This window comes from Sus scrofa, chromosome 13 (assembly GCF_000003025.6).
Source record: "Sus scrofa isolate TJ Tabasco breed Duroc chromosome 13, Sscrofa11.1, whole genome shotgun sequence".
Lineage (NCBI taxonomy): Eukaryota > Metazoa > Chordata > Mammalia > Artiodactyla > Suidae > Sus > Sus scrofa.
The window spans coordinates 73,659,534-73,683,365 of NC_010455.5; the positions used below are offsets into that span (position 1 = coordinate 73,659,534).

The window sequence follows — 23,832 nt, forward strand, 5'->3', positions numbered from 1 at the left end:
TCGGATTCGTTAACCACTGCGCCACGACGGGAACTCCGCTATTCAGTCTTATACTCTGCTTCTAGAACTTTTTGCCCTCCTAATCTGAGATGGTACTTACTCTCATTATTGTATTTACTGGTAGCATTTGACTCCAAATTGGGGATTCTTCAGAGATAGATGTTTATAGGAAATTGAAATGCCATTTTTATTAACATAAAACTTACTAAATTTCTTTATCAGATGTTTAGTTGTAGTAATACTGTATATACATATATATTTTTAAATTATTAGCTGAGACTTATTACAGTGATCCCAGATAGTTCTTTCAGTATTACAAGCTCAGATTTCTAGAGACCATAACTTTTGGTTTTTTTCTGATGGTAGAAGTACTGCTGGTATTTCTTTTACCCTCCTGCTTTCTACGTGCATGTGTAGATCTGTTTTTTACTGCTCTTTGAAAGCTCTTCTCTGCTCAGCTCTTTGAGTTCTTAAACCATCTTGAGGGGATACTTCATTTCAACTCAACTGACCTGAAACTAACCTAACACCTAGCTACTTTTTTCCCCCCTTTTGTCATGAGTAGAGAAGTCCATTCAGGAGATTCCTGCACAGGAAACAGTTTTATCTATAATCATGACAGAACAACTTCAGGCATATTTGGGCTTTTTACAAATAAGTTTTGATCAGTTTTCTATTAATATTTTACTATCTCAGCATTGGGTGTAAAATAAATTATTTTTCAAATCTGTTTAGAGCCTAGTGGACAAGCGTACTGAATCCAACAGATGTTTAGTCTGTAGCTTACTACATTCTCAGCACGTGAAATGCCTAAACGTAAGATGAATGATGTTGCAGTTTTTTTACTACCCAATAATAAAAAAATTTTATTTCTTTTTTTTTTTCTAGCTACTGCTGACCTTTGATCCTATCCTTGTTGAGAAAGTCGCTATTTTGTTATACCATATCATGCAAGATAACCCACAGTTACCTCGTCTTTATCTTAGTGGAGTATTTTTTTTTATCATGATGTATACAGGTTCCAATGTGCTTCCTGTTGCTCGGTAAGAGCTCTAATGATAATCTATTTGAAATTATTTGAATTGTGCAGGGACAGATTTATTAATTTTTTGTGAGTTCCTCACTGCTTTTATTAAATTTTTCACTGTAAGAACTATTTATATGTCTGAAAATTTGAAAATTAGAAGAATGGGGAGAAATTATTCAGAATTACACACTTTACCACATCTAATTAATGTAAAAATTGTATCATCATCTGGCATTTAATCATACAGATTTAATATAACCGTATTCATATTATTCACAGTTTTACATTTTGCTTTTTCCTTAAAATTGAGCAATTATTACATAACTGTAATATGACCATAGTTTAAATTTTTTTCTAATTAAGTTCTTGCCTTAGAACTTAAACAATTTGGGAATATTTACTTACAAGTTGCCTTTTGTGGCTTTTACTTATATAAAAAAGATCTGGTCTTAGAAAGCTAAGGTTACTAAATCTAAATCAGTTCTGTACCTGACAAATTTTTTTTTTCCTAGATTTTTGAAGTACACACATACCAAACAGGCTTTCAAGTCAGAGGAGGTAAGCCAGATTTATCCTCTGAATATGTAACTTAACACTGGGTAAGCTGTCTTGGCACTGAAGTTACTGAGCTGTGTATATTTCCTAGATTATAAGCACTTGAGAGCAGGTATTGTTTTATTCATTTTTTGCCTCCCTTGTGGTAGTTTGCACAATAGAAAGTCTAATAAGCTAATATTTTTAAAATGAAAATACATGTCTATTAGACCTACTGTTGAAATTGTTAGATATGTTATAACCTGATGTTGCTGTGAATATAACTTGTTCCCTTTGTGTAAAATTTAGATTAGTAATGTTCATAAATAATTTAGTGCATACTCTAGTCTCATATAGTCAGCTAAGATTCAGTGAGACTTCCACCTTCTTTGTTTTTTTTGGCCATACCTGCCACACAAGGAAGTTCCTGGGCCAGGGATTGAACCCACACCCAAGCAGCAACCCAAGCCACAGTGATGAGGCTGGATCCTTAACTCACTGTGCCACAAGGGAACTCCCAGACCTCCAGTTTCTTTTTGTTTAGATCCCAACATGAGAGAAGTACCATTTCTTTTTTGAAGGTACTTAATTTTATTGGTACTCTCAGCTGTTCTTCCCACTTTACAGAGGAGGAAAAGTAGGAATCCAAAAAAAAAGATGAGACTTACCCATGTAGATGTGACAAAATGTAGCTTTAAATTTTGCAGAGGTATTTATTATAGACATATAACTGAAGGGTGTTTGAAATTTTGTCAGCCCTTTCATGGAACTTTGATTTTCAAAGTCGAGAGCAGAATAAAGCAACACTAGACCACTTTTTGAGACTAACCAAGGAATGTACACCACTTTGACAACAGACACGAGACTAAACTGCAGGTTTTATAGAGCAGCCAGCAAAGCACTGAAAACTAATATGTCTGTATTCTAATAACGTAAAAGTATGATGTCCATAGCTTTATACAAATAGGAAATGAGAATATAAGGTTTTTAAAAAATTTGCCTCAAATGCTACCATCTTAAGGTAACATAGGCTTTTTGACATCCTTTTTGTTCCTTTTCTTTCTTACAGTTAATGAATATGTAATTTTTTTCTAATGTTATAAGAAACTACATCATTTTACCTAACAATATTTTGACTAATTAGAGAAAAACAGTTTTTGTTTGTAGAACTCTAGATGTAGGAATTACCAAATAATAGTATTCTAAAGAACAGAACAAATCAGTTCTTCACCCAGAAGTTTAATAGATTGTGAATTTATGGCTTTTATTAGTAAAAATAAATATAAATATTCATCATCTAATTTGTCTTGGCACTAAGTGATAGAACCAGGTCTGACTTTTTCTCCCCCTTTATCAGATTCTAGAAGAATAAAAAATTTTCAATTTTCCTAGAGGGAAATAAGAAGAGTATTTATATGCCACAGGTGTGTACGTAAAAAGACAAAAAGGACTAAATAAATAAGTTTTAGCCACTGCATGAGGATAGGCTTTTTAAGATCGTGATTTTTCCGTACAGGCATATTTTTGAAAACAGAAGCAGGTGCAGGTGGGAACTACAGCAAACAATGTAACATAGGATAGTTGATGTTAATCTTTGCAGAGTCATTCTTGCATTGTTCATTACTGTTACACATGGCTAGAGGGCAATTGTCCTAATTTATGTTGGCAGTACCTGAGGAGGTTACTGAGGAGTACACCTGAGGAGGTTAAGGCCACTGCAGGGCTGGAGGGGATGGTTCCACCTGGAGCTCATGCCAAGCCAGTTTATACCAGACATCTTGCACTTCACACTTTGCCATTTTTCCATCTAAATTCCCAAATCATAAAAGCAATTTGTTTCAATTACTCTTTTTTCTTAAAATGTTCTCTAGTCCTAATTCATTTATTAGAAAACTGAAAGATAACTATAGTGTTTCTGACTATATTTTGTTTTGTTTTAAAGACAAAAGGACAAGATATTTTTCAGAGAAGTATACTTGGGCACATTCTGCCAGAAGCAATGGTTTGTTACTTAGAAAATTACGAGCCTGAAAAGTTTTCTGAGATTTTTCTAGGAGAATTTGATACTCCGGAAGCAATCTGGAGCAGTGAAATGAGGTAAATAGCCAGTTGATTGTATTTATACACAGGATCTTTGCCTCTTGCCATCTGGCTTGACTTGTATTAAAAGAACTGCTTTCACTAGTTGTATAATCTAAAGTGATAGTAGTCATTGGTGCCAAATCAAGTGACTAGTGTTGACAAGGCCCTAAGCTTTTTTCTGTTCTAACGTTATTTGACAAAAGTACTGTTACCTTAATAAAGCTTTATGTAAGGGTGGCACCTATTAATACTGATGCTTTTAGGCAATGAATTAATATGTATATAAGGAATATACAGGTATATATGGATAAAATCCAGACATTCCTTTTGGGTATATGGAAACAGAACTAAACCGTACTGGTTAAAAACTGTGCCCACATAGAGTGGATCCCACTAGAGATACTCCATATCATTTTAGAATGAGGGTTCCCTAGCCAGCACGCCTTGGCCTTAATCTGGAAGTTAGCAGGAGAATGCCATGGGGAAAGCCTGTTTTCACCAAGAAAAAGAAGAGACCTAGAGGTTGACGTCAGTGTCCAGACAGGCTCTGTGCAGGAAAGACTTGGTACTTCATAGTTCCAGTGTCAAGTCTGCCTCTTTGCAGAACACCTAGTCCTCTTAACTGCATGGCAGTTGGTCTTCTGAGTAAGTTACTCCTTCACACTCAGGATGCCACCTGCTGGTCATCATGTGTCTTTTCTGATAGGTTTTTCTGTAGGCTTGGCATGTGCTAGCCACCAATTAGAATATATTCTGTATGATAGTTACATTTTTCATTGGGAACAAGTATGTAGGGATATGAATAAGTTTATTACAGTTACTCTGAATAATTTTTCTTCTAAGATTGGTTAGTATGAGACCCACATCTAAAAGATGTAACTCTCTAGTTACTGAGCAAATCAAAATTCTGCTTAGCTAAGGGCCGTATCCCAGGTTATGCTAACTAAAATAAAGACTCTTAAGTGAACTTCTTTGGGGGTGATAGCTAACTTGATTGTGTAGCTGTGCCCTCATGCATGTAGATTCCACACCATTTGACCTTCTAATGACTGAATTTTCACTAAGAAGGGCTGGTAATGTCAGCCTTTTCCTCTGTAGTCTTCTTTATAGATGGTATTACAAACAATTTTATATCCATGGAGTGTTTTCACACAGTAAGTTTAGGATACCCTGTGTAACATTCTTAAAAGCTCACATTTTAGGCTAGTAACTGAGTTACTCTAAAAAAGATCCATGTAATTCTCTTGGATGACTGCTTATCTTAACCTTTTCTCTAAAAGAAAATAATCCCTTCATAATGCTTGGAGACTTTTCTAATTGTAGGCGCCTCATGATAGAGAAGATTGCTGCCCATCTTGCTGATTTCACACCTCGTCTTCAAAGTAACACAAGAGCACTTTATCAATATTGTCCCATTCCGGTTATCAATTACCCACAACTAGAAAATGAACTGTTTTGTAATATTTATTACCTCAAGCAACTTTGTGATACACTCCGATTTCCAGATTGGCCAATTAAAGACCCGGTAAGTTAGATTAATTTGTGTCTTTATAAACCATAAAAATAGCCTCTAATAACTTCTGAGTATTTCTTCTTTCTGTGATAAGAAGGATAATAGCTTTCTTAAATATTACCTCCTAATTAAGCACTGTGTAACTCTGAGTACATACTGAGTAGTTCAGTATATTTGGGTAAACCCCATACTGAAAGATTTTTCAGGGAACATAAAAGGGCTTTATACTATGGATCTTTTGTGACAAAAAACCAAACTAAGTTTCATGTATATGACACAATTACATAAAATAATAGCTTGATGTGGGAGCTTAATCAATAGCAGATTGATTAATTGCCTAACTCTCACAGATGTTGGAGTTAGGCAGTCTGAGATTTGCATTTCAGTTTGGCCATTAATGGTTATATATAACATTCAATATAATACTTGGCTTCTCTAAGCCTCAGTTATGGTAATAGTGTTACTACTACTAACAGCATCTATTTCATGTGGTGGTTGGTAAAATTAAGAGAGAATTCACACAATTAAATAAAAAAATAAATAATAAAAATTTTATTCTGAAATAGTTTTACTTTAATAGATGTAAATTTTAATTCTCTGTCTTTAAGGTCAAGCTTCTAAAAGATACCCTTGATGCCTGGAAGAAGGAAGTAGAAAAGAAGCCACCTACGATGTCAATAGATGATGCTTATGAAGTGCTTAATCTCCCTCTAGGACACGGCACGTGAGTCATCTTCAGTATCATTTTCCCCCTTCCTTTTGCACTTTGTGTTATGCACGAGGAAGAGATTTGATAGCAGTGTGTCTAGGGTAGTAAATGACAGAGGTATAAGAAAGAATGCAGGTTTACTTTACTATTTATCAGTGAAGTTTTGCAGTAGAATAGATATGTAGAGAAAATAGTTTAAAAGACATTTTCTTTTTTCTTTTTTTTTTTTTCCCCCTTTTTTCTCTGTTCCCGGGCCAGGGATCAAATCTACACCATAGCTGTGGCAATGTCAGATCCTCAACCCACTTCACTGGTCTGCGGAATTGAACCCTCAGCCCTTCTACCTCAGAGACAGTGTCGATACTTTTGCACCACAGCAGGAATTCTGACATTTTCTTAAGTGTAGACTGAATTCGTTCATTTTTGACAAGGCTGATAGTTAAAATATCTTATAATTATAGTTTGAAGTGATATTTTGAGAAGTTAGTTTTAAAAAAAATTCTTAGTTCCTCAAACTCCAAATAAAGTTTGTAATTTGAAGTAAATGATATAAATGATAGCCTTGCATAGGAAATGTTTGGGTTCTATTGTTCATATGTCAAGATTAAGAATACTCTTACTTAAATCCTAGTGGACTCAGTTTGATGCCTCATATATGATCACACACAATAAAAGCAAGGTTTTTAAAATACCGTTTTAGATCATGGTGTAAATATTTTTCTTGTACCTTCCTAAAATTCATTTTTAAAAATTCCTGTTTTACAGTCATGATGAGAGCAAGATTAGGAAAGCCTACTTCAGACTTGCACAGAAGTACCACCCTGATAAGAATCCAGAAGGGAGGGTAAGTACTGCCTTTGGAACTAGGGCTTTGGGGTGGACTTCCTTTTGCTCTATTACTCTTTCAGACAGAGAAAAAATATACTCATCCCATGTGCCAGTGTCTGCCTCATGATATATGTCCAGTGTATGTTTAATTTCTGACCCACGTACCCAAGTTTTATCTATGAATGGTCTTCTCTCAGTTTATCAGAAGGACTACCCTGTGATTAGTAACTTACAGATTTTATTCTCTTGCCTTAACCTTGTGTATTTGAGAATTAACTTTACCAGGCAGTCACATGAATAATGGAAAGTTAGGATGTACGTTTACTTAATTCATTTTATAGACGATGCCATTGCCATCCAGATTGCTTTGGGTAATTAATTTTTTTCTGATGACATCCAACTTTGTAGCACTTTTAATGGAAAAGTAGAAAATTTAGTTCAGACTTAAAGTCATCTGCTGCTAGCATTCCTGTTTTACAGTCATGATGAGAGCAAGATTAGGAAAGCCTACTTCAGATGATCTTGTTTTTTCCAGCTTCCTACTGCAATACCAGTAGAGATTCATAAAAGATGAAATCACATAACCACTAAAACTAGTACTGATAGTCTGTTGTTGTTGTTAGAAACTTGGAGAAATTCCTACTGATTTCTGGGTTAGTGGGTTTTTGTTTTTGTTTTTGTTTTTTTTTTATTAGAGACAGACAATATTCCTGAAGAGGAAGACAGTATTGAAAAATGCCTTTTTTATATGCTTAAGGCATTTTAAATCAAAAGCCTGGGATTTGAGAAATTTATAGTAATTTGGATTCATCTGGGAAAGAAAACAATTGAGATAAGAAGAAATTCTGAAATCAGCATTGAACTGTTAGACTTCACCTATCAGATATTAAAATATTCTGTAAAACTACAGTGGTAAAACAGTATTATACTGGCACAAGGATTAAAAACATACAGATCAAAGAACACAATATATAGCGTAGTAGTTTAAGAGTATGGATTTAGAAAAAAAACAAAACAAAAAAAACAAACAAACAAAAAAAAGAGTATGGATTTAGGAGTCACACCTGGGTGTGAGTCTTAGTTGTCAGCAGTGGACTTTGTGATCTTAGGCAACTTACTCAATATCGTCTTAAAAAATTAGGTTAGTAATGGTGTATATACCTCGTATGGCTATTTTAAGAATTGAGATAATGTATGTAAAGCATTTAGCACAGTGCTTCAATAAACAGTAGATCTTATAACTATTTTTATAACAACTCAGAAAGTATGTCTAGTGTGTATGAGTTTAATTTGGTATTTAATGTTATAAGCCAGTGAAGAAAAAATTTTCAGTAGGTGATATTGAGATCATTATAGTTATTTGGGGGAAAAGTCATTTTACAAAACTTGAAAGTATACTACCTAGATTATATTTAGAATGAATTCCTTAATGTGAAAAAGAAAACAATAACTAAAGAAGCTATTGGTAAATTACAAACCAGCCATGTTTTAAGTTGTGATTTGAGATGTTCCAAATTAAAAGTTAGTTATTTTTATTTACATACAGGATATGTTTGAAAAGGTAAACAAGGCCTATGAATTTTTATGTACCAAATCAGCAAAAATAACGGATGGACCAGATCCAGAGAATATAATTTTAATTCTGAAAACGCAGAGCATCCTCTTCAATCGTCATAAAGAAGGTAAGGCGTGTGTTATGCTCAAATTTTAATTTACCCTCCAACTAATTCTACCATGTTCCTTGTTTCTACAGCCTATTTTAATACATCTCTGATTATTATTGCAAAAGACTGTTGGAATTGCATTTTAGATACAGGAAAGAGAAGTTTTCTGTAGTTAGGCTCAAAATTTTGTTCTCTACCTTCTACTTCCTACCTTATGTTTTTCAATATTTTACATTTCCAGCAAGATTTCATTGTTCCTTCCTGAAGGACATTTCTGTTCTATGGAGTTCCTTGGCTAGTTTTTGTCTTTAGTCATTTGTCAGAAACGTAATAAATGAGATCTAAAATATATCTGGAGGAGTTTCCTGGTAGCCTAGCAGTTAAGGATCAAGTGTTGTTACTGCTATGTCTTGGGTTAGTCCCTGGCCTGGGAATTTCTGTATGCAGAGGGTGCAGCCAATAAAATAAAATGGATCTGGAATTTAAGGATCATTAAATGTTGTTCTTAAATCACATATAAAAGACAGTACCTATCCAAAAGTTTCTAAAGGTTAAAAACACCAAGAGTGTTCTGGTTTTTAAAAAGCAGCAGAAACTTTTCAAATGATCTTATACATCTCCTCACACTTCATGTTCTGTGGTAGCTTGAAAAATACTGTTGTATATGAAATAGATGTGATTTCAGGGTGTAGGTTGTTGGGAATTTGCAGCATGTTTTCAGGCCCTTTGTGGTAGCCAGAAAGCTTTGGAGCCCACTGAAAAATTCTAAGACTTTGTTGGGTATGGAGAGTTAGTTTCCATATGGCAGGTACCCTTTGGCTTGGATTCTAAAATTTGGCATATAGACAAAGTGGGAGACCTGTTTGCTCTGTAGGTTGGTGGGAGAACAGAGAAGACAGTGGGGATCTGAGATAAGCAGGAGAGGTGTTGGGTAAATGAAGACAATTAGGATTCCAATTTAAGTATTTGAAGGGATAGCATGGGATCTAACAGTTTGGTCATTAGAAAGCAGTGATTAATTGATTCACTTTAGTGTATGAATTCAAAAGAAAACATTCATAAAGCATTTAGTTATATGGCATTTATCACTAATCAGAATGAGTTCAAAGAAGTCTTTTCCAAACCGTAGGTTATTTGTTGATGGGTGATAACTGTATTAGCCACGAGGTGCAGTTGTGGCTCATCATTGGTTTGTCGTCAAGGTCAGAATGTTTTTTCAGGCTGTGTCTTACACTTTTCCCAAAGGTTTCTACCCAGTAAGTTCTGGGGCAGGGGTCCTGATCTGATAGGATGTAACATTAATTCTCTCTTCTTACCACATATACATTTATCTGTGTTAGGACTACTGGGACCAGTTCCAAGGCACTTTTTTTTTTTTTTAAGCCATTTTAGAAATCACTTAGTTTGAAGCAGATTATTGGCCATCCTCAAGAGGCAAAAGGCTTTATGCTGATTTCAAATAGGATGACAAAGGTACTTATAAAATCAAAGCCAATTAATTTGCATATTCCTGCCTCTTAGGTAAATAAAAAAAAAAAAAAACAGGATGAAAAGAACAGAGGAATTGAGCACAAGTACATTTCAGATTTCACTTTTATAAATTTGCCTATCAAGGAGCTCCCGTCGTGGCACAGTGGAAACGAACTCAGCTAGTATCCATGAGGATGCGGGTTTAATCCCTGGCCTTGCTCAGTGGGTTAAGGATCCTGTGTTGCTGTGAGCTGTGGTGTAGGTCACAGGTGTGGCTCAGATCTGGTGTGGCAGTGGCTGTGGCATAGGCTGGCAGCTGTAGCTCTGATTAGACCCCTAGCCTGGGAACCTCCATATGTCACGGGTGCAACCCTAAAAATGGCAATAAATAAATTTGCTTATCAAAACATGGAATTTGCCAAATACAGTTAATAAATTTCTATTTTTGTATTCCTAGTAACAAATTATATTCAATATTTTCAAATGTTTATTTTACGTTAACTGGTAAAATGGAAAAGTACACGTTATATGTAGAAAGCAGAATATAAAAAATTCACTCTCATATTTAAACCAAGTGTCTCTATCTCTTTATGAAGAGATATGAGTCTCTGGTGCATTGGCTTTTGTCTTGGTGTCTGTGATCAGGTGAACAGTTCCAAGGATCACATGGACGACATAGAAACTAGATGTTCTGCAAAGGATCAAAACCACTATACACTAAATTCAGTTAATCTACCAGAAAGTTTCTTGTTTTAGTTGAAACATTTTATTTAGTTAGTCAGATTTTTGGGCCACACCTGTAGCATGTGGAAATTCCCAGGCCAGGGCTGGGACCTGAGCCACAGCTGCAACTTGACCTACTGCAGTGACGACGCCATATCCTTAATCCTCTGCGCCACAGGAGAACTCCTAGTGAAAACATTTTAGAGAAGTCAAATAAGCAAGTTTTGTTTGCTAGCAGAAAAGATCCGAGGGATTTGTACTTGGTTTAATTTCTTTCTTTTTTTTTTTTTTCTTTTTTTGTCTTTTGTCTTTTTAGGACCGCACTCATAGCATATGGAGATTCCCAGGCTAGGGGTCGAATTGGAGCTGTTGCTGCCGGCGTACACCACAGACACAGCAACTCAGGATCCAAGCCATGTCTGCGACCTACACTCCAGCTCACTGCAACGCCAGATCCTTAAGCCTCTGAGCAAGTCCAGGGATTGAACCCACAACCTCATGGTTCCTAGTCACATTCGTTTCTGCCGCGCCCCCACCGTGCCACGATGGGAACTCTGCTTTAATTTCTTTTTAGAAGCTAGAATTTGAAAACCTTTAAGTCATTAAATATTTTAATCTTTTTGGTGGAGGAGAGGGAACAACATAGTGTCAAAATTAATTTAGAACCATGATTTTTTTCAGATTTACAGCCTTATAAATATGCAGGATACCCCATGCTGATTAGGACTATAACAATGGAAACTTCAGATGACCTCCTTTTCTCAAAAGAATCCCCATTGTTGCCTGCTGCTGCAGAGTTGGCTTTCCATACAGTTAACTGCTCAGCCCTCAATGCTGAAGAGCTCAGGAGGGAGAATGGAATTGAGGTAATTGGGATGGCCTTTGGGGCTTGTCTTCACGCTGGTTTAGGCAAATTGTATGACCTAGCAATAGAGAACTCACCACGTACAGATAGAGTCGATATATTTTAATTTATTCCAACAGATAATAGTGTTATATTCTCTATATTCCAATACCAAAATTAAAAGAAATGTAGCTCTAAATCATAATGTGAATTGGAGGTTATTGGATTCAAACCGGTAAACTTAGTATTACGAAGTAGCATAGTGGGAATACTTTAAAAAACTTGGAGTCTTTGTTTACTTGTTTATTTAACCAGTGTTAATTTGAGCAAACATTTATTTGCTGAGTTTCTAATATGAAAAGGTTAATAATGTTTTATTTTTACCCAAAAAGGCTTTTCAGACTTCAAGTCAAAAGGAGGATTAATGGCTGATTTCTTTCTTACAGGTGTTACAAGAGGCATTTAGTCGCTGTGTGGCTGTTTTGAATCGCTCTAGTAAACCAAGTGACATGTCAGTACAGGTGAGGTTAAAACATGTGGTTCCAAGGTTACACTGATCTACTAAGTTCACACTTTGTGTGCGAATCACTTGGAGGGTTCATAAAACCTGGGTTGCTGAGCTCTGCCTCCCAGGTCCTCAACCCACAGTTTCTGATCTGATCCGGTAGAGGTGGGGGCCTGAGAAGATGCTTTTCTAGCAAAATTCCCAGGTGATACCGATGCTGTTGGTCTATGTATCACACTTTAAGAACTATAATGCTAAATCGCATGTAATCTGTTGCCTTAATTTTTTTTTCTTAAAGTAGAAAATGGTGTAATGAAACTTCATCCCTTTTACCCAGTTTCAAACATTGGTCATTTGCCATTCTTATTTCACTTGTCTTCCATCCCCTTCCCTAATTTCCTTCTCCCTCTCCCATCCCTAGTATTTTCATCAGCTTGTTTTCTGTTGAATTCTTTGATAGAAGATCCACCAGGAATTCAGTAAGATCATTGTAGAATGCATCTTTTTATGTGGCCTTTTGTTTATGCCAGCAAAATTAAGAATATAAAGCAATTGAGTACAGGCTTTTCATCCTTATTTTTAAGTATAGTACATTAATAGAACTCTGGACAAAAATACTTTAGTCCAGAGGTTGGCAAACTTTTAAAATAAAGGGCTGGAGAGTAAATATTTGAGGCTTACAGGCTACATACAGTCTCTGTTGCATATTTTTATTTGTGATTATTACGGACTTTCAAAATGTTAAAAACTGTTCTTAGTTTCCTGGTCATACAAAAAGAGGTCGTGGTTGATTTGGCCTGTTGGCCGTAGTGGCCGTGGTTGGCCAACACTGCCTCTATAGGGAATCTTAAAAAATACTAATAATTCAATAGAAATGTTCTGTTTAATTTGGGGGCATCATATATATACCATTTAACATTATTCATGAACCTCTGCTAATTTTATTTTCAGTGTCTTAACTAAGGAATGCACATGTGATTTTTTTTTTTTTCTCTGTCATGTTGTATGCAGGTTTGTGGACACATAAGCAAATGCTATAGTGTAGCCGCTCAGTTTGAAGAATGCCGAGAGAAGATCACAGAAATGCCTGGAATCATCAGGGATCTCTGTCGGGTGCTCTATTTTGGCAAGGTAGAGGCCATCTTTAATGCTTTCTGGATTCAGTTAACAGTGGATTTTCTGTCAAGTAGCCATCCTCAATTTAAAAATAAGTTGTTTTCCTAACATTATTTTTATTAAACTATATGGATCTCTAAAAGCATTTTTCACAGAAGCCATGCTATAAGTGAAGGCTTTTTGGGCTGATAACAAAGAATACTAGAATGACATACATAGAAGGAAGTTGGTCTCATCTGACCATTTGAGCAAAGGCAGGGAAGCAAGAGAAAAGACTAGACTAGTCTAATGAAAGTAAAGGACCACGTAAAACCTGAAACTTAAAAGTCAAGTTACTGCCTCGTGGAAAGGCAGTAGCGATCTAAGGACTTAATGTTTCTTCCCAATCCAGTACTGCTTAGGGAAGTTGGCTCTGGGTGATGTGATTGGTGGCTGGGAAGGAGAGAGAGATTTCTCAGGTAACTAGGCAGAGTGAGAGTTGTGTTGGACTACATCAGGGTTGGGGTGCTGATCCTGTGTTAAGGTATCTAGAAATAAGGAATCCGATGGAAATATGTCCTTAACTATATTTACTTGATGTCCTTAGGAGTGTTTCATAAGAATAAAAACTGGCATGAAGAAGTGAATCTATACACTAAATCCTTCACTAAAGATATCATTGATTACTCTCAATACCCTATCACTATTTTAAAATTTTAAAATAAAAGAAGTGAAACAAAGAAAACTGCATCCCCAAATCTTTGACACTATCCAGCATCAAAGATAATAATTCTGATATAAATCAAAACCACAATGAGGTATCCTCTCACACTGATCGGAATGGCCATCACCAAAAAGTTAGCATACAAATTATAAATGCTGGAGAGGATATGGAGAAAAAAGAACCCTCATAAACTCTAGGTGGGAATGTAAATTGGGACAGCCATTGTGGAAAACAGCATGGAGTTTCCTTTAAAAAGAAAAACATCTAAAATTTGATCCAATTCCACTCCTACGTATATAACCAGAAAAAATAAAAACATTACTTCAAAAAAGATACCTACACCCCGATGTTCACACGGCTCTTTGCAATAACCAAACCACAGGAACAGCCCAGGCTTCGGTCAATAGATAATTTGCTCAAGAAAGTGTGCATGCACGTGCACACACACACACACAATGGAATATTATTCAACCATAGAAGGAATAAAATACTACCATTTATAGCAACATGGATGGGCCTAGAGAATATCATGCTCAGTGTAATAATTTAGACAGAGAAAGACAAACATGTATGATACAAATGAATATATATACAAAACAGAAAACAAACTTACAGATATAGGAAACAAATTTATGTTTACCAAAGGTGAGAGAGGGGGAAGGAGAGGAGGAAGGACAAATTAGAATTATAGGATTAACAACTACAAACTATTGTACATAGAATAGATAAACAACAAAGATTTACTGTACAGCATAAGAAATTATAAAAATTATGCAATATCTTATAATAACCTAATAATGGAATATAATCTGCAAAAAAATCAAATCACTGCTGCGTACCTGAAAGTAACACAGTATTAACAATATGCTTTGATTTTAAGATTTTTAAAAAATAGTAATTCTGGGAGTTCTCTCATCACCTACTGGTTAAGGACTCAGCATTGTCACTGCTGTGGCTTGGGTTCGATCCCTGGCCTAGGATCTTCTGGTGCCACTGGTGCAGCCAAAATAAAATTCTTTGTCTTGCCACAGGGTTATTTTTAATTTTAGGCTTTAAAGGATATAGGATCAGATGTAAACTAGAATTGAATACATAAGAGGAGGTAAATACATATAGAATTATATGGCTAGCTTGACGTACATTCACAGCCAGTTTCTCATGGGAGCTTTTTTAAAATCCTGTAATTCCATTATTTTTATTCTCAGAGTATTCCACGGGTGGCTGCTCTTGGGGTAGAATGTGTCAGCTCTTTTGCTGTGGATTTCTGGCTACAGACACACCTATTGCAAGCTGGAATTTTGTGGCATCTGCTTGGTTACCTGTTTAATTATGACTATACACTAGAAGAGAGTGGCATTCAGAAAAGTGAAGAAACAAACCAGCAGGTAACTTTAACACTGTTTTAGCATTGAATTTGAACTCAAACCATTAATTAATGCAAAGCAAAGTCCCTAGCTATCCAGAGGCATAAACTATTTTATAAGATAATTAAGTTTCTTTCTCTTTAAGCCCAACATTTTTTATCTTTACCACTTATCCTGGAAAAATTCAAGATAAGGGAATTTGTGATAGCATATTCTAGACATAACTCAGTCTTTTTTTGATTATTGAGTCATCTTCATGATTGCAAAATTATGATGTATCACAGGGAAATATAACGATATTATTGGTTATTGGAGCTAGCTCCCCCAAACACTTGAGAAGTTACCTGATTTTTACAGATATGTTTTCTTTCTGTCCTTTCCTGTTCACTATCATTAGTTACTCATAGTATTAATATGTGCCTCTAGCAATCAGATCTACCTACCTATCGCTTACTCCCCACTTTATTCCCCAGTGTGCCTGAGATATCTACAAGATGCCGTATTGGGTGTAAATAAGTGCAGAGATCCTAATGGTCTTTCATATAAATAAAAAAATAAGCTAAAATGTTTAAACCCTCTGACATCACTGTTGGGCTCTCTGGTACCTTTTTTGTTTGTTTTTCTTTGCTTTCTGCTCCTTACTATATTTCATACAGTTGTGATTCCACAAAGGTATTGTTGCTTGTGTAAGATAACAGACCTGCTTTAATGTCTTAATTTTTTTGTAATAGGAAGTAGCCAATAGCCTTGCCAAACTCAGTGTCCGTGCTCTAAGTCGCCTTGGAGGATATCTGCCTGAAGAACAAGCAACACCAGAAAATCCAACCATAAGGAAAAGTTTAGCTGGCATGCTGACCCCCTATGTTGCTAGAAAACTTGCTGTAGTTAGTGCTACTGAGGTATGTGCTTCAGAGGTATCCTGGGTTTTGATAAATATTGTAAGATCCTTCACGTAGTAGAGGAACAGAACAATGCTGATTGCTCTAGGAAGCCAAAAAATTGAAAATGGTCACATGCTTGTTCCCTCAACCAAGAAATTTGGTTTATTATAGATTGATGCTGATGATATCTGCTCTATAAATCTAGTCTCTCTGTATGGTAAATTACCTTCATGTTTCTCAGATGTGGAGCTCACCATAATTCTTGACAACCTTGAGTCAGAAAGGGGCAGTTCAAGAGAATGAACTTGGGCAGAAGGCTAGGAATCAGGAGACCCAGAGTCTGTTTTGCTGTTTCTTATAAGCTATAACTTAAATTCAGCATTGAAATCCTGAAAGTAAATACGCACACACATACACAAACACACACATTTACACATTCATAACAAAAAAAAGGTACAACTGTGGCAGATCCTGCAACTTCTTTTGTGAGAATCATTGAAAAACAGTCTAAGAATGTAGCATTAGAGAATTAACCTAAGAAATCCATTAAATAGAATACCATGAAACCTCAAATTATAAAGGTCTATGTAAAGACATAAAAGATGTTTAAAGTGTTTTAAGGGAAAAGGCTAAAACTCGTTTTTGGTATTAAAAAAGTGAATGGGTTGATGAATCTGTATGCATATGTTAACTGTAGTTATACCTGAATGGTAGAAATATAGACTGTTTTTATCTTATTTTGTTTTCACTAATGGTCATCTGATACTTTCATAAGGAAAAAGCCCTCAGGGTTCCAGTGTAAAGTGTTTTATAAACAGTGTATTTGTTTTTTTAACCAATCTGATTGAGTCTGTTTTTTTAGTTCAGACACTGCCTTTCAGAGCTCCTGAGTAAGAGGGAGGAGCTTTAGATGCCAGTCTTGATCATGGTTCCTTTCCTGGACTTTGTGTTCATCAGTGTGATGTATTTTGCTGACTGAAAACATTCATTCCAGAAATACTAACAAGTTGTTGATGTATTTTGCTGACTGAAAACATTCATTCCAGAAATACTAACAAGTTGCTGATAAAAAATTAGCTCCTAAAAATCTTGACCTGGAGAGTTCCTGCTGTGGTGCAGTGGGTTAAGGATCTGGCATTGCCACAGCTGCAGCATAGGTCACAGCTGCAGCATAGGTCACAGCTGCAAGTCAGATTTGTTCTCTGGCCTGAGAAGTTCCATATGCTGTGGGTGCAGCCGGAAAAGGGGAAAAAATCTTGGCCTAAATTCCATCTAAATTTAATAAAGTGCTTGTTTTATTTTATTTCTTGGCCACATCCACAGCATGTGGAAGTTCCTGGCCAGGGATCGAACCCTTACACAGCAATGACAATGCCAGATCCTTAACCCACTGAGCTATCAGGGAACTCTTAAAATGCTTGTTTTAAATGGCTAGTTCTCAGAATTTTATGATTTTCCTAACCCTATATTTTTTCAGTCATTTTACTTGTAGTTAATGTTTTGAAAACAGAGGTTGGATGGCTTTGTGTAAATTGGAGGTAATAACCTGATGCTTTCCTTCTAGCACAGAATTCTGTAAAAAAGAAAAAAAAAAGTGAAGCATAAAAGCTTCTTATTAAAGCATCTGAAGAAGATACTTTTAAGGAGAGCTAAACAAAGGGAAGGTATCCTGGATGGCTAAGCAGGCATCAGCTGTGTCTGAAGAACTGCTTAGTGCAGCCTTGAGTCAGTCTGGCCAAGAAAATCTGAGCTTACCTTCTGCCTGTAACTTGTATTTCCCTTCCTAGGAGTATGCTTCATAAAGACTTAGGTTTTGTTTTCAAAGGCAATATGGTATGATTCTTTTTAGGCTTAAATGTACTGGGTGTTTATAAAATGCTTTAACACAAAATATCATATATAATTTTCTCCAAAGCAGGGCATATGTTAAGAATGTGAAGTTAAACAGACTCAAATTTGAATCCCAGTTTCACTGCCTAAGGGTTATAAGACCTGGGGAAAATAATTTGATCTTTCTCAGCTTGATTTTTCTTAGCTGCAAAATGGAAAATATTAACAAACTTGTTAGAATTATTGAGATCCATTTCCTTAAGGTACCTGTTACAGTGCTTGGCATGTCATAAGACAATTTTAATAAATGATAAAACCTCAATATTATTTCTTCCTAAGTATTACAAAATAGTAATATTCTGTCTCCTAGATTTTGAAGATGCTAAACAGTAACACAGAGAGCCCCTATTTGATATGGAACAATTCTACAAGAGCAGAACTTCTTGAATTTCTTGAATCCCAGCAAGAAAACATGATTAAAAAAGTATGTAATTGTTTTATAAATTTCTTACTCTAATGGAATCTGGAAACGTAACTTGGTATTGACAAAATAGACACCTATTATTTCTCCATTTGGTGTTAATCAAGCCTGTAGCTTTTCACTACCTAATACTTGGCCCATTTAATAACAGCATTCTTATTGTATTTAATAATACATTAGGATTTTTTTTGGTGTGTTTTTAGTTACCGCTTACATAAGCTGTCTGCTATTTTAACCAATTTTCATACCCCAAAGCCCTGTTTTAATTGTTCTCTTTAACGTATTTTCCCCATAAGTTAAAATTCCTTTCTGGCATCAAAATTGAATAATTTTTCCTATCCTGCCACCTTCTAGTGGAGAAGCTATTAAGCCATGAAAAAAAAAACAAAAGGCAGTAGATTGGGAGATAAGGAGAAGGCCTGGATAATACCTACACTTGATAGTTGAGTCTTGATGGTTTATTTATTTATTTTTTTTTGATGGTTTAGAAGACAGTTATCTTTGTGGGTATGGAGTTTATTAAAAAGTAACTGTCACTGTGTATTCTGAATTATTCAAAATTTGGTTTTGAACTCATTTCATGATAGTCACTCAGAGCTCTTCATGGGTAGAAGTTTTGAGAATTACAGAGCTAGGGAGAACAAATTTCATATTTCTATACCTCATCTCTTCTTTTACCAGAGAGAGATAATATCATCTTCTCTTTGTCTAGCTTTATGCTTTATTATATACTTTTGCATATTAGTTCAACCTAAATTTTGTGTGATTTCAACCTAAATCTTCTTGGGACTCTTTTGTTCCCATTTCTCTTTCCTATCTTTTTCCTCTTCCTTAAATGGAAACTCTTCTTGATCTGTCAACTTATATAATATTACCTTGCTTTTTTAATTCAGAGACCCTGTTGTCAGCACTTTCACTTATTAATATATTATTTTTTGAAACCAGTTCTAAATGTGTTCATTTCTTAGCTCTGTCACCCTGTATCTGACTGGGCCAAATATCTGCTGAGCAGAGAGAAAAGAGCCAACAGTCATACTTGTTTATGAACACTAGCTCTAAGATACTTCATTTGCTGATCTCTGTGATCTTTTGAAATTTTAAAATGAGTTACAGTATTGATCTTTTTACTAAAAAATAATATAACTCTCTGCCTGTTCCATAGTCCTTTTTGGAGTTCCTGTTGTGGCTCAGTGGCTTAAGAATCCGACTAGTATCCATGAGCATGAGGGTTCAATCCCTGGCCTTGCTCAGTGGGTTAAAGATCCAGGGTTGCCGCAAGCTCAGATGACGCTTAGATCTGGCATGGCTGTGGCTGTGGCATAGGCTGGCAGCTGCATCTCCAATTTGACTCCTAGCCTGAGAACTTTCATATGCTGCAAATGCAGCCCTAAAAAGACAAAAACAAAAAAATCCTTTTTACTGGTTACAGACGTTAAAAGTTACACTGAGTGTTGTGATATATATCCCACCACATTTTTCCCCTCTGGAAAATGAATGGCTCTATCAGGTTATTTATCTGTTAAGTTATTAAACTGAATATGGATAGGTTTATAAGCCAGATGCTAATAATTCCGATTTACATCTTACAGTCTGGTTTTTTGTTTTTTTGTGTTTTTTTTTGTTTTTTGTTTTTTAAAAGGGTGATTGTGACAAAACTTATGGATCAGAATTTGTCTACAGTGATCATGCCAAAGAACTTATTGTAGGGGAGATTTTTGTTAGGGTCTATAATGAAGTCCCTACCTTTCCACTCGAGGTAAGCCCTCTACTTTTAGTTTTGTCTGATAACTTTGATCATGTTATTGAAAGCTGCTGGTTTATTCAAACTGTCTACATTAAAATAATACCTGTTTTTGTTTTTGTTTTTTTTTTGCCAAATGCTTTGTAATAACTTGGGTATGTGGTGGGGTGACCATTGATAACTTATGAGCCTCTTTATTTTAAATGTTGAAGAATTTAATTTTCTGGATTTATGAATAAGAAGTTATTCTTTTCCCAGCTATTCCTTACATTTTATGCATAATACTACCACAGTGTGGTATACAGATAAACCTCCAACTTTACTAGTCTCTTAGGAAGCATAAGGCCATTTACACACTCACTCCATCATGTTGAGTATCAGACCACCAGACAGAAGAAGTCCATCATGTTGAGTATCAGACCACCAGACAGAAGAAGTCCATCAGTGGCCAATAATTACAGGATAACAAGAAAATACAGGCGGAGAACACAGAAAATTTTTAGAAGATGACTTGGCTCGCACCAGCTCATCTCTCATGGTGATCCCTAATAACTTCCAGAAGCAAGCAAGGAGCTCCTTTTCCATATTAGTACTTAGCGATCATGTAGGAATTCTGTTGTAGTTTTTTTTTTTGGGGGGGTAGTTGTTTCTGGTTTTTTAAAGAGATCACAAAGAGGATTTGGTGGTTGATTTGTTTGTAAAGAGGAAAGAAGGCTTTGTTTTAGAGTTTGTTCCTGGAAAAAAGGAAATTACTAAACTATAATGTGTATTATTTATCACAATAATACATAAATAGTTGTTAAGTATAATGAGTTTGGTGATTTGTGAAGTCTCTTTGAAAACTGTCCTTTGGCGTTTTTATTGAGGCTCAGCGGAAACAAATCTGACTAGTATCCTTGAGGACGCAGGTTTGATCCCGGGCCTTGCTCAGTGGGTTAAGGATCTGGCATTGCTGTGAGCTCAGGTGTAGGTTGCAGAGGTGGCTCGGATCCCATGTTGCTGTGGCTGTGGTGCAGGCTGGCAGCTATAGCTCTGATTCGACCCCTACCTAGCCTGGGAGCCTCCATATGCTGCAGATGTGGCCTTAAAAAGATTAAATAAATAAATAAATACTATCCTTTGAGTTTATATTCTAAAAAATATAATTTTTAAATATGAAAATATAACCAAATTATACAAGTTACATATCATACTGTCAATTACTTTGGTAGAGGGAAGACATACTCTTAGAATGATTTTACTCATGGGAGAATATCAGATCCCTAATGGATTGAGACAAAACATGTTAAACACTTTAAAATGCAATTGGATTTTGTCTCCTTTCTCCCTGCTACCCTCTTAATCCGTAAGTTTATTAATGTGCCTGTAATAATGTAATCACTTTTATAACTTGAAGTATTTTGCTGTTTTTGCTATAGTTATTTCTGAGGGCACACTTGTTTTTAAATATTTTTCCACTTAGGTTCCAAAAGCATTTGCTGCAAGTCTCTTGGATTATATAGGCTCCCAGGCCCAGTACCTCCACACGTTCATGGCTATCACACATGCTGCAAAAGTGGAGTCAGAGCAACATGGAGACCGCTTGCCAAGAGTGGAAATGGCTTTGGAAGCTCTGAGAAATGTCATAAAATATAACCCAGGTGTGTGACTATACCTTCGATCAGTAAGATCCTTACAATCAAAGAAAAATTATAGTTCTCAATTTTTTTCACAGAAAATTATACTTGGTTAAAGTGTTATACTTTGTAATACATTAAGAGGAATAACCCCATAATGTTTTTACTTATAAAGAGTAGGCTAGAAGGAGACGTCAGGTCACCATACTTAGAAGAATTCATATCTCTAGGAGCAAATGAGTTCCATTGAGTCGAAAAGACATAATAATTTGTTAGTGTAAGTTATCACATTGGTGACATAAGCTGACATACCAAGTATAAGTGCTTAAAAATTAGATTGATTTATTAGGTGATCTAATTTTTGCCTCTTCTGGAGTTCTCGTTGTGGCTCAGTGGAAACAAACCTGACTAGTATCCATGAGGATGCGGGTTTGATCCTTTGGGCCTTCTCGGTGGGTTAAATATCTGGCATTGCCATGAGCTATGGTGTAGGTTGTGGACGCAACTTGGATCTGGAGTTGCTGTGGCTGTGGTGCAGGCCTGCAGCTGTAGCTCCAGTTCTACCTGTAGCCTGGGAACTTCCATATGCCTCAGGTATGGCCCTGGGGAAAAAAAAAAAAAAATTGTTGCCTCCTCTGGTCCCTAACACAATGCCATATTTTTGAAAAATTGCCTAAAGATTTTTAGTGTGAAAAGTAGATGTAATAAAAAAGTGAGAATTGTTATTCTTAAAACATCAAGAAGGACATTTCCAAGAACATTATCACTCTTGCCTGACTTCAGGGAAATGGATGATTGAAAATCTGAAAACTTCTTCTAATTCTAACTTTGATAAAAAATATGGAATATAAAATCTAAAATACAATTTAAGTTACTTGAAAACCTCAAATCTTTTTTATTAACATTTAATACTACCTTTCATGTACTTCTTTGCTCTTTTCAGTATGTAATACAATACTATTAAGATTGACATTTGTGGAGTTCCCGTCATGGCGCAGTGGTTAACAAATCCGATTAGGAACCATGAGGTTGCGGGTTCAATCCCTGGCCTTGCTCACTGGGTTAAGGATCCGGCATTGCCGTGAGCTGTGGTGTAGGTTGCAGACGCGGCTCACGTCCCGCGTTGCTGTGGCTCTGGCGTAGGCCGGCGGCTACAGCTCCAATTTGACCCCTAGCCTGGGAACCTCCATATGCCGCAGGAGCGGCCGTAAAAATGGCAAAAAAAAGACCAAAAAAAAAAAAAAAAAAAAAAAAAGATTGACATTTGTATTGCCAACATTATTCAAATAAAATAATCTACAGTGATTAAGAAAAATTAGTTATTCTCAAGATATACATGGGGCATTTTTACAGAATGGAAGCTACAGGTCTGAAGAAAACCTTATTTCTTATTGTTTGCAATTGACATACTAGGTATACTAGGTACAAAAAAATTGCAGCAAAACTGGCTGTTGATTTGGAACTTTTTTGTTTGTTACGTCGTTCTCAAGTGGCAGAGTTCTAACTCAGTCTTAAAGCCAGATGATGTCACACTCTCCTCCAGTGTAATTAAGTTGAGGGAGAGGGGTAGCTCTAAAGTGTAGAGATAAAGAGTAAAAGTATCACCTTACACTTTTATTTTTTGAGTCGTCATGGGATTGTGTAGTTGATAAATTTCTTGGTTTTAGCCTGTGGGCTAGCTAGGGTTGGGGATGAAAATGAAGACAAAACAAACCTGAAGATACTCCAGTATTGTTTCACTAAAGATACTGCGGCTTAGTGATATTTCACTCACTTCTTGTCACAAATGTTAAGAAAAGTTTATCAGAGGCTTATAATTGACAGTAAACAAAAGTGTATATCGGTTTTCTGAAGGTCTCTTGGAAATAAAAGTTAAACATTTTATTTTTACTCCTTAGGCTCTGAAAGTGAATGCATTGGGCACTTTAAATTAATATTTTCTCTCCTTCGAGTCCATGGAGCTGGTCAAGTGCAGCAGTTGGCTTTAGAGGTAAAAGAATTTCGTACTAAAGCATATTGTTTTTCCTGCACTTACTATACATGGTTTGAGCCTTAATTAATCATTATCTAAGTTGAATAGAAGTTTGCATGTGTTTTTTTTTTTCTGTTTTGCCTATTAAGCCAGGTGAATATGTTTTTGAAATTTGAATTAATACGCTTATTTGGAAGAGCAAATATCATACAGCGTTCAAGGTGCTTAC

The 23,832-nt window shown here is 35.8% G+C and overlaps 1 protein-coding gene across 2 annotated transcripts in view; it reads left to right on the top strand.

Annotated features, from left to right (window-relative positions):
* The window catches only part of DNAJC13 (DnaJ heat shock protein family (Hsp40) member C13), a 134,065-nt gene that overhangs the window by 85,647 nt on the left and 24,586 nt on the right, over positions 1–23,832 (top strand). For both annotated transcript variants that reach the window (XM_021069457.1, XM_003132418.5), the window contains 16 exons: positions 889–1,043; positions 1,540–1,585; positions 3,504–3,658; positions 4,967–5,168; positions 5,765–5,880; positions 6,631–6,709; positions 8,240–8,375; positions 11,232–11,416; positions 11,841–11,915; positions 12,911–13,030; positions 14,924–15,103; positions 15,814–15,981; positions 18,164–18,277; positions 19,914–20,030; positions 21,478–21,655; positions 23,530–23,621. In XM_021069457.1, coding sequence (XP_020925116.1) covers positions 889–1,043; positions 1,540–1,585; positions 3,504–3,658; positions 4,967–5,168; positions 5,765–5,880; positions 6,631–6,709; positions 8,240–8,375; positions 11,232–11,416; positions 11,841–11,915; positions 12,911–13,030; positions 14,924–15,103; positions 15,814–15,981; positions 18,164–18,277; positions 19,914–20,030; positions 21,478–21,655; positions 23,530–23,621 — 2,118 coding nt within the window. The remainder of the gene's footprint in view (positions 1–888; positions 1,044–1,539; positions 1,586–3,503; positions 3,659–4,966; positions 5,169–5,764; positions 5,881–6,630; positions 6,710–8,239; positions 8,376–11,231; positions 11,417–11,840; positions 11,916–12,910; positions 13,031–14,923; positions 15,104–15,813; positions 15,982–18,163; positions 18,278–19,913; positions 20,031–21,477; positions 21,656–23,529; positions 23,622–23,832) is intronic.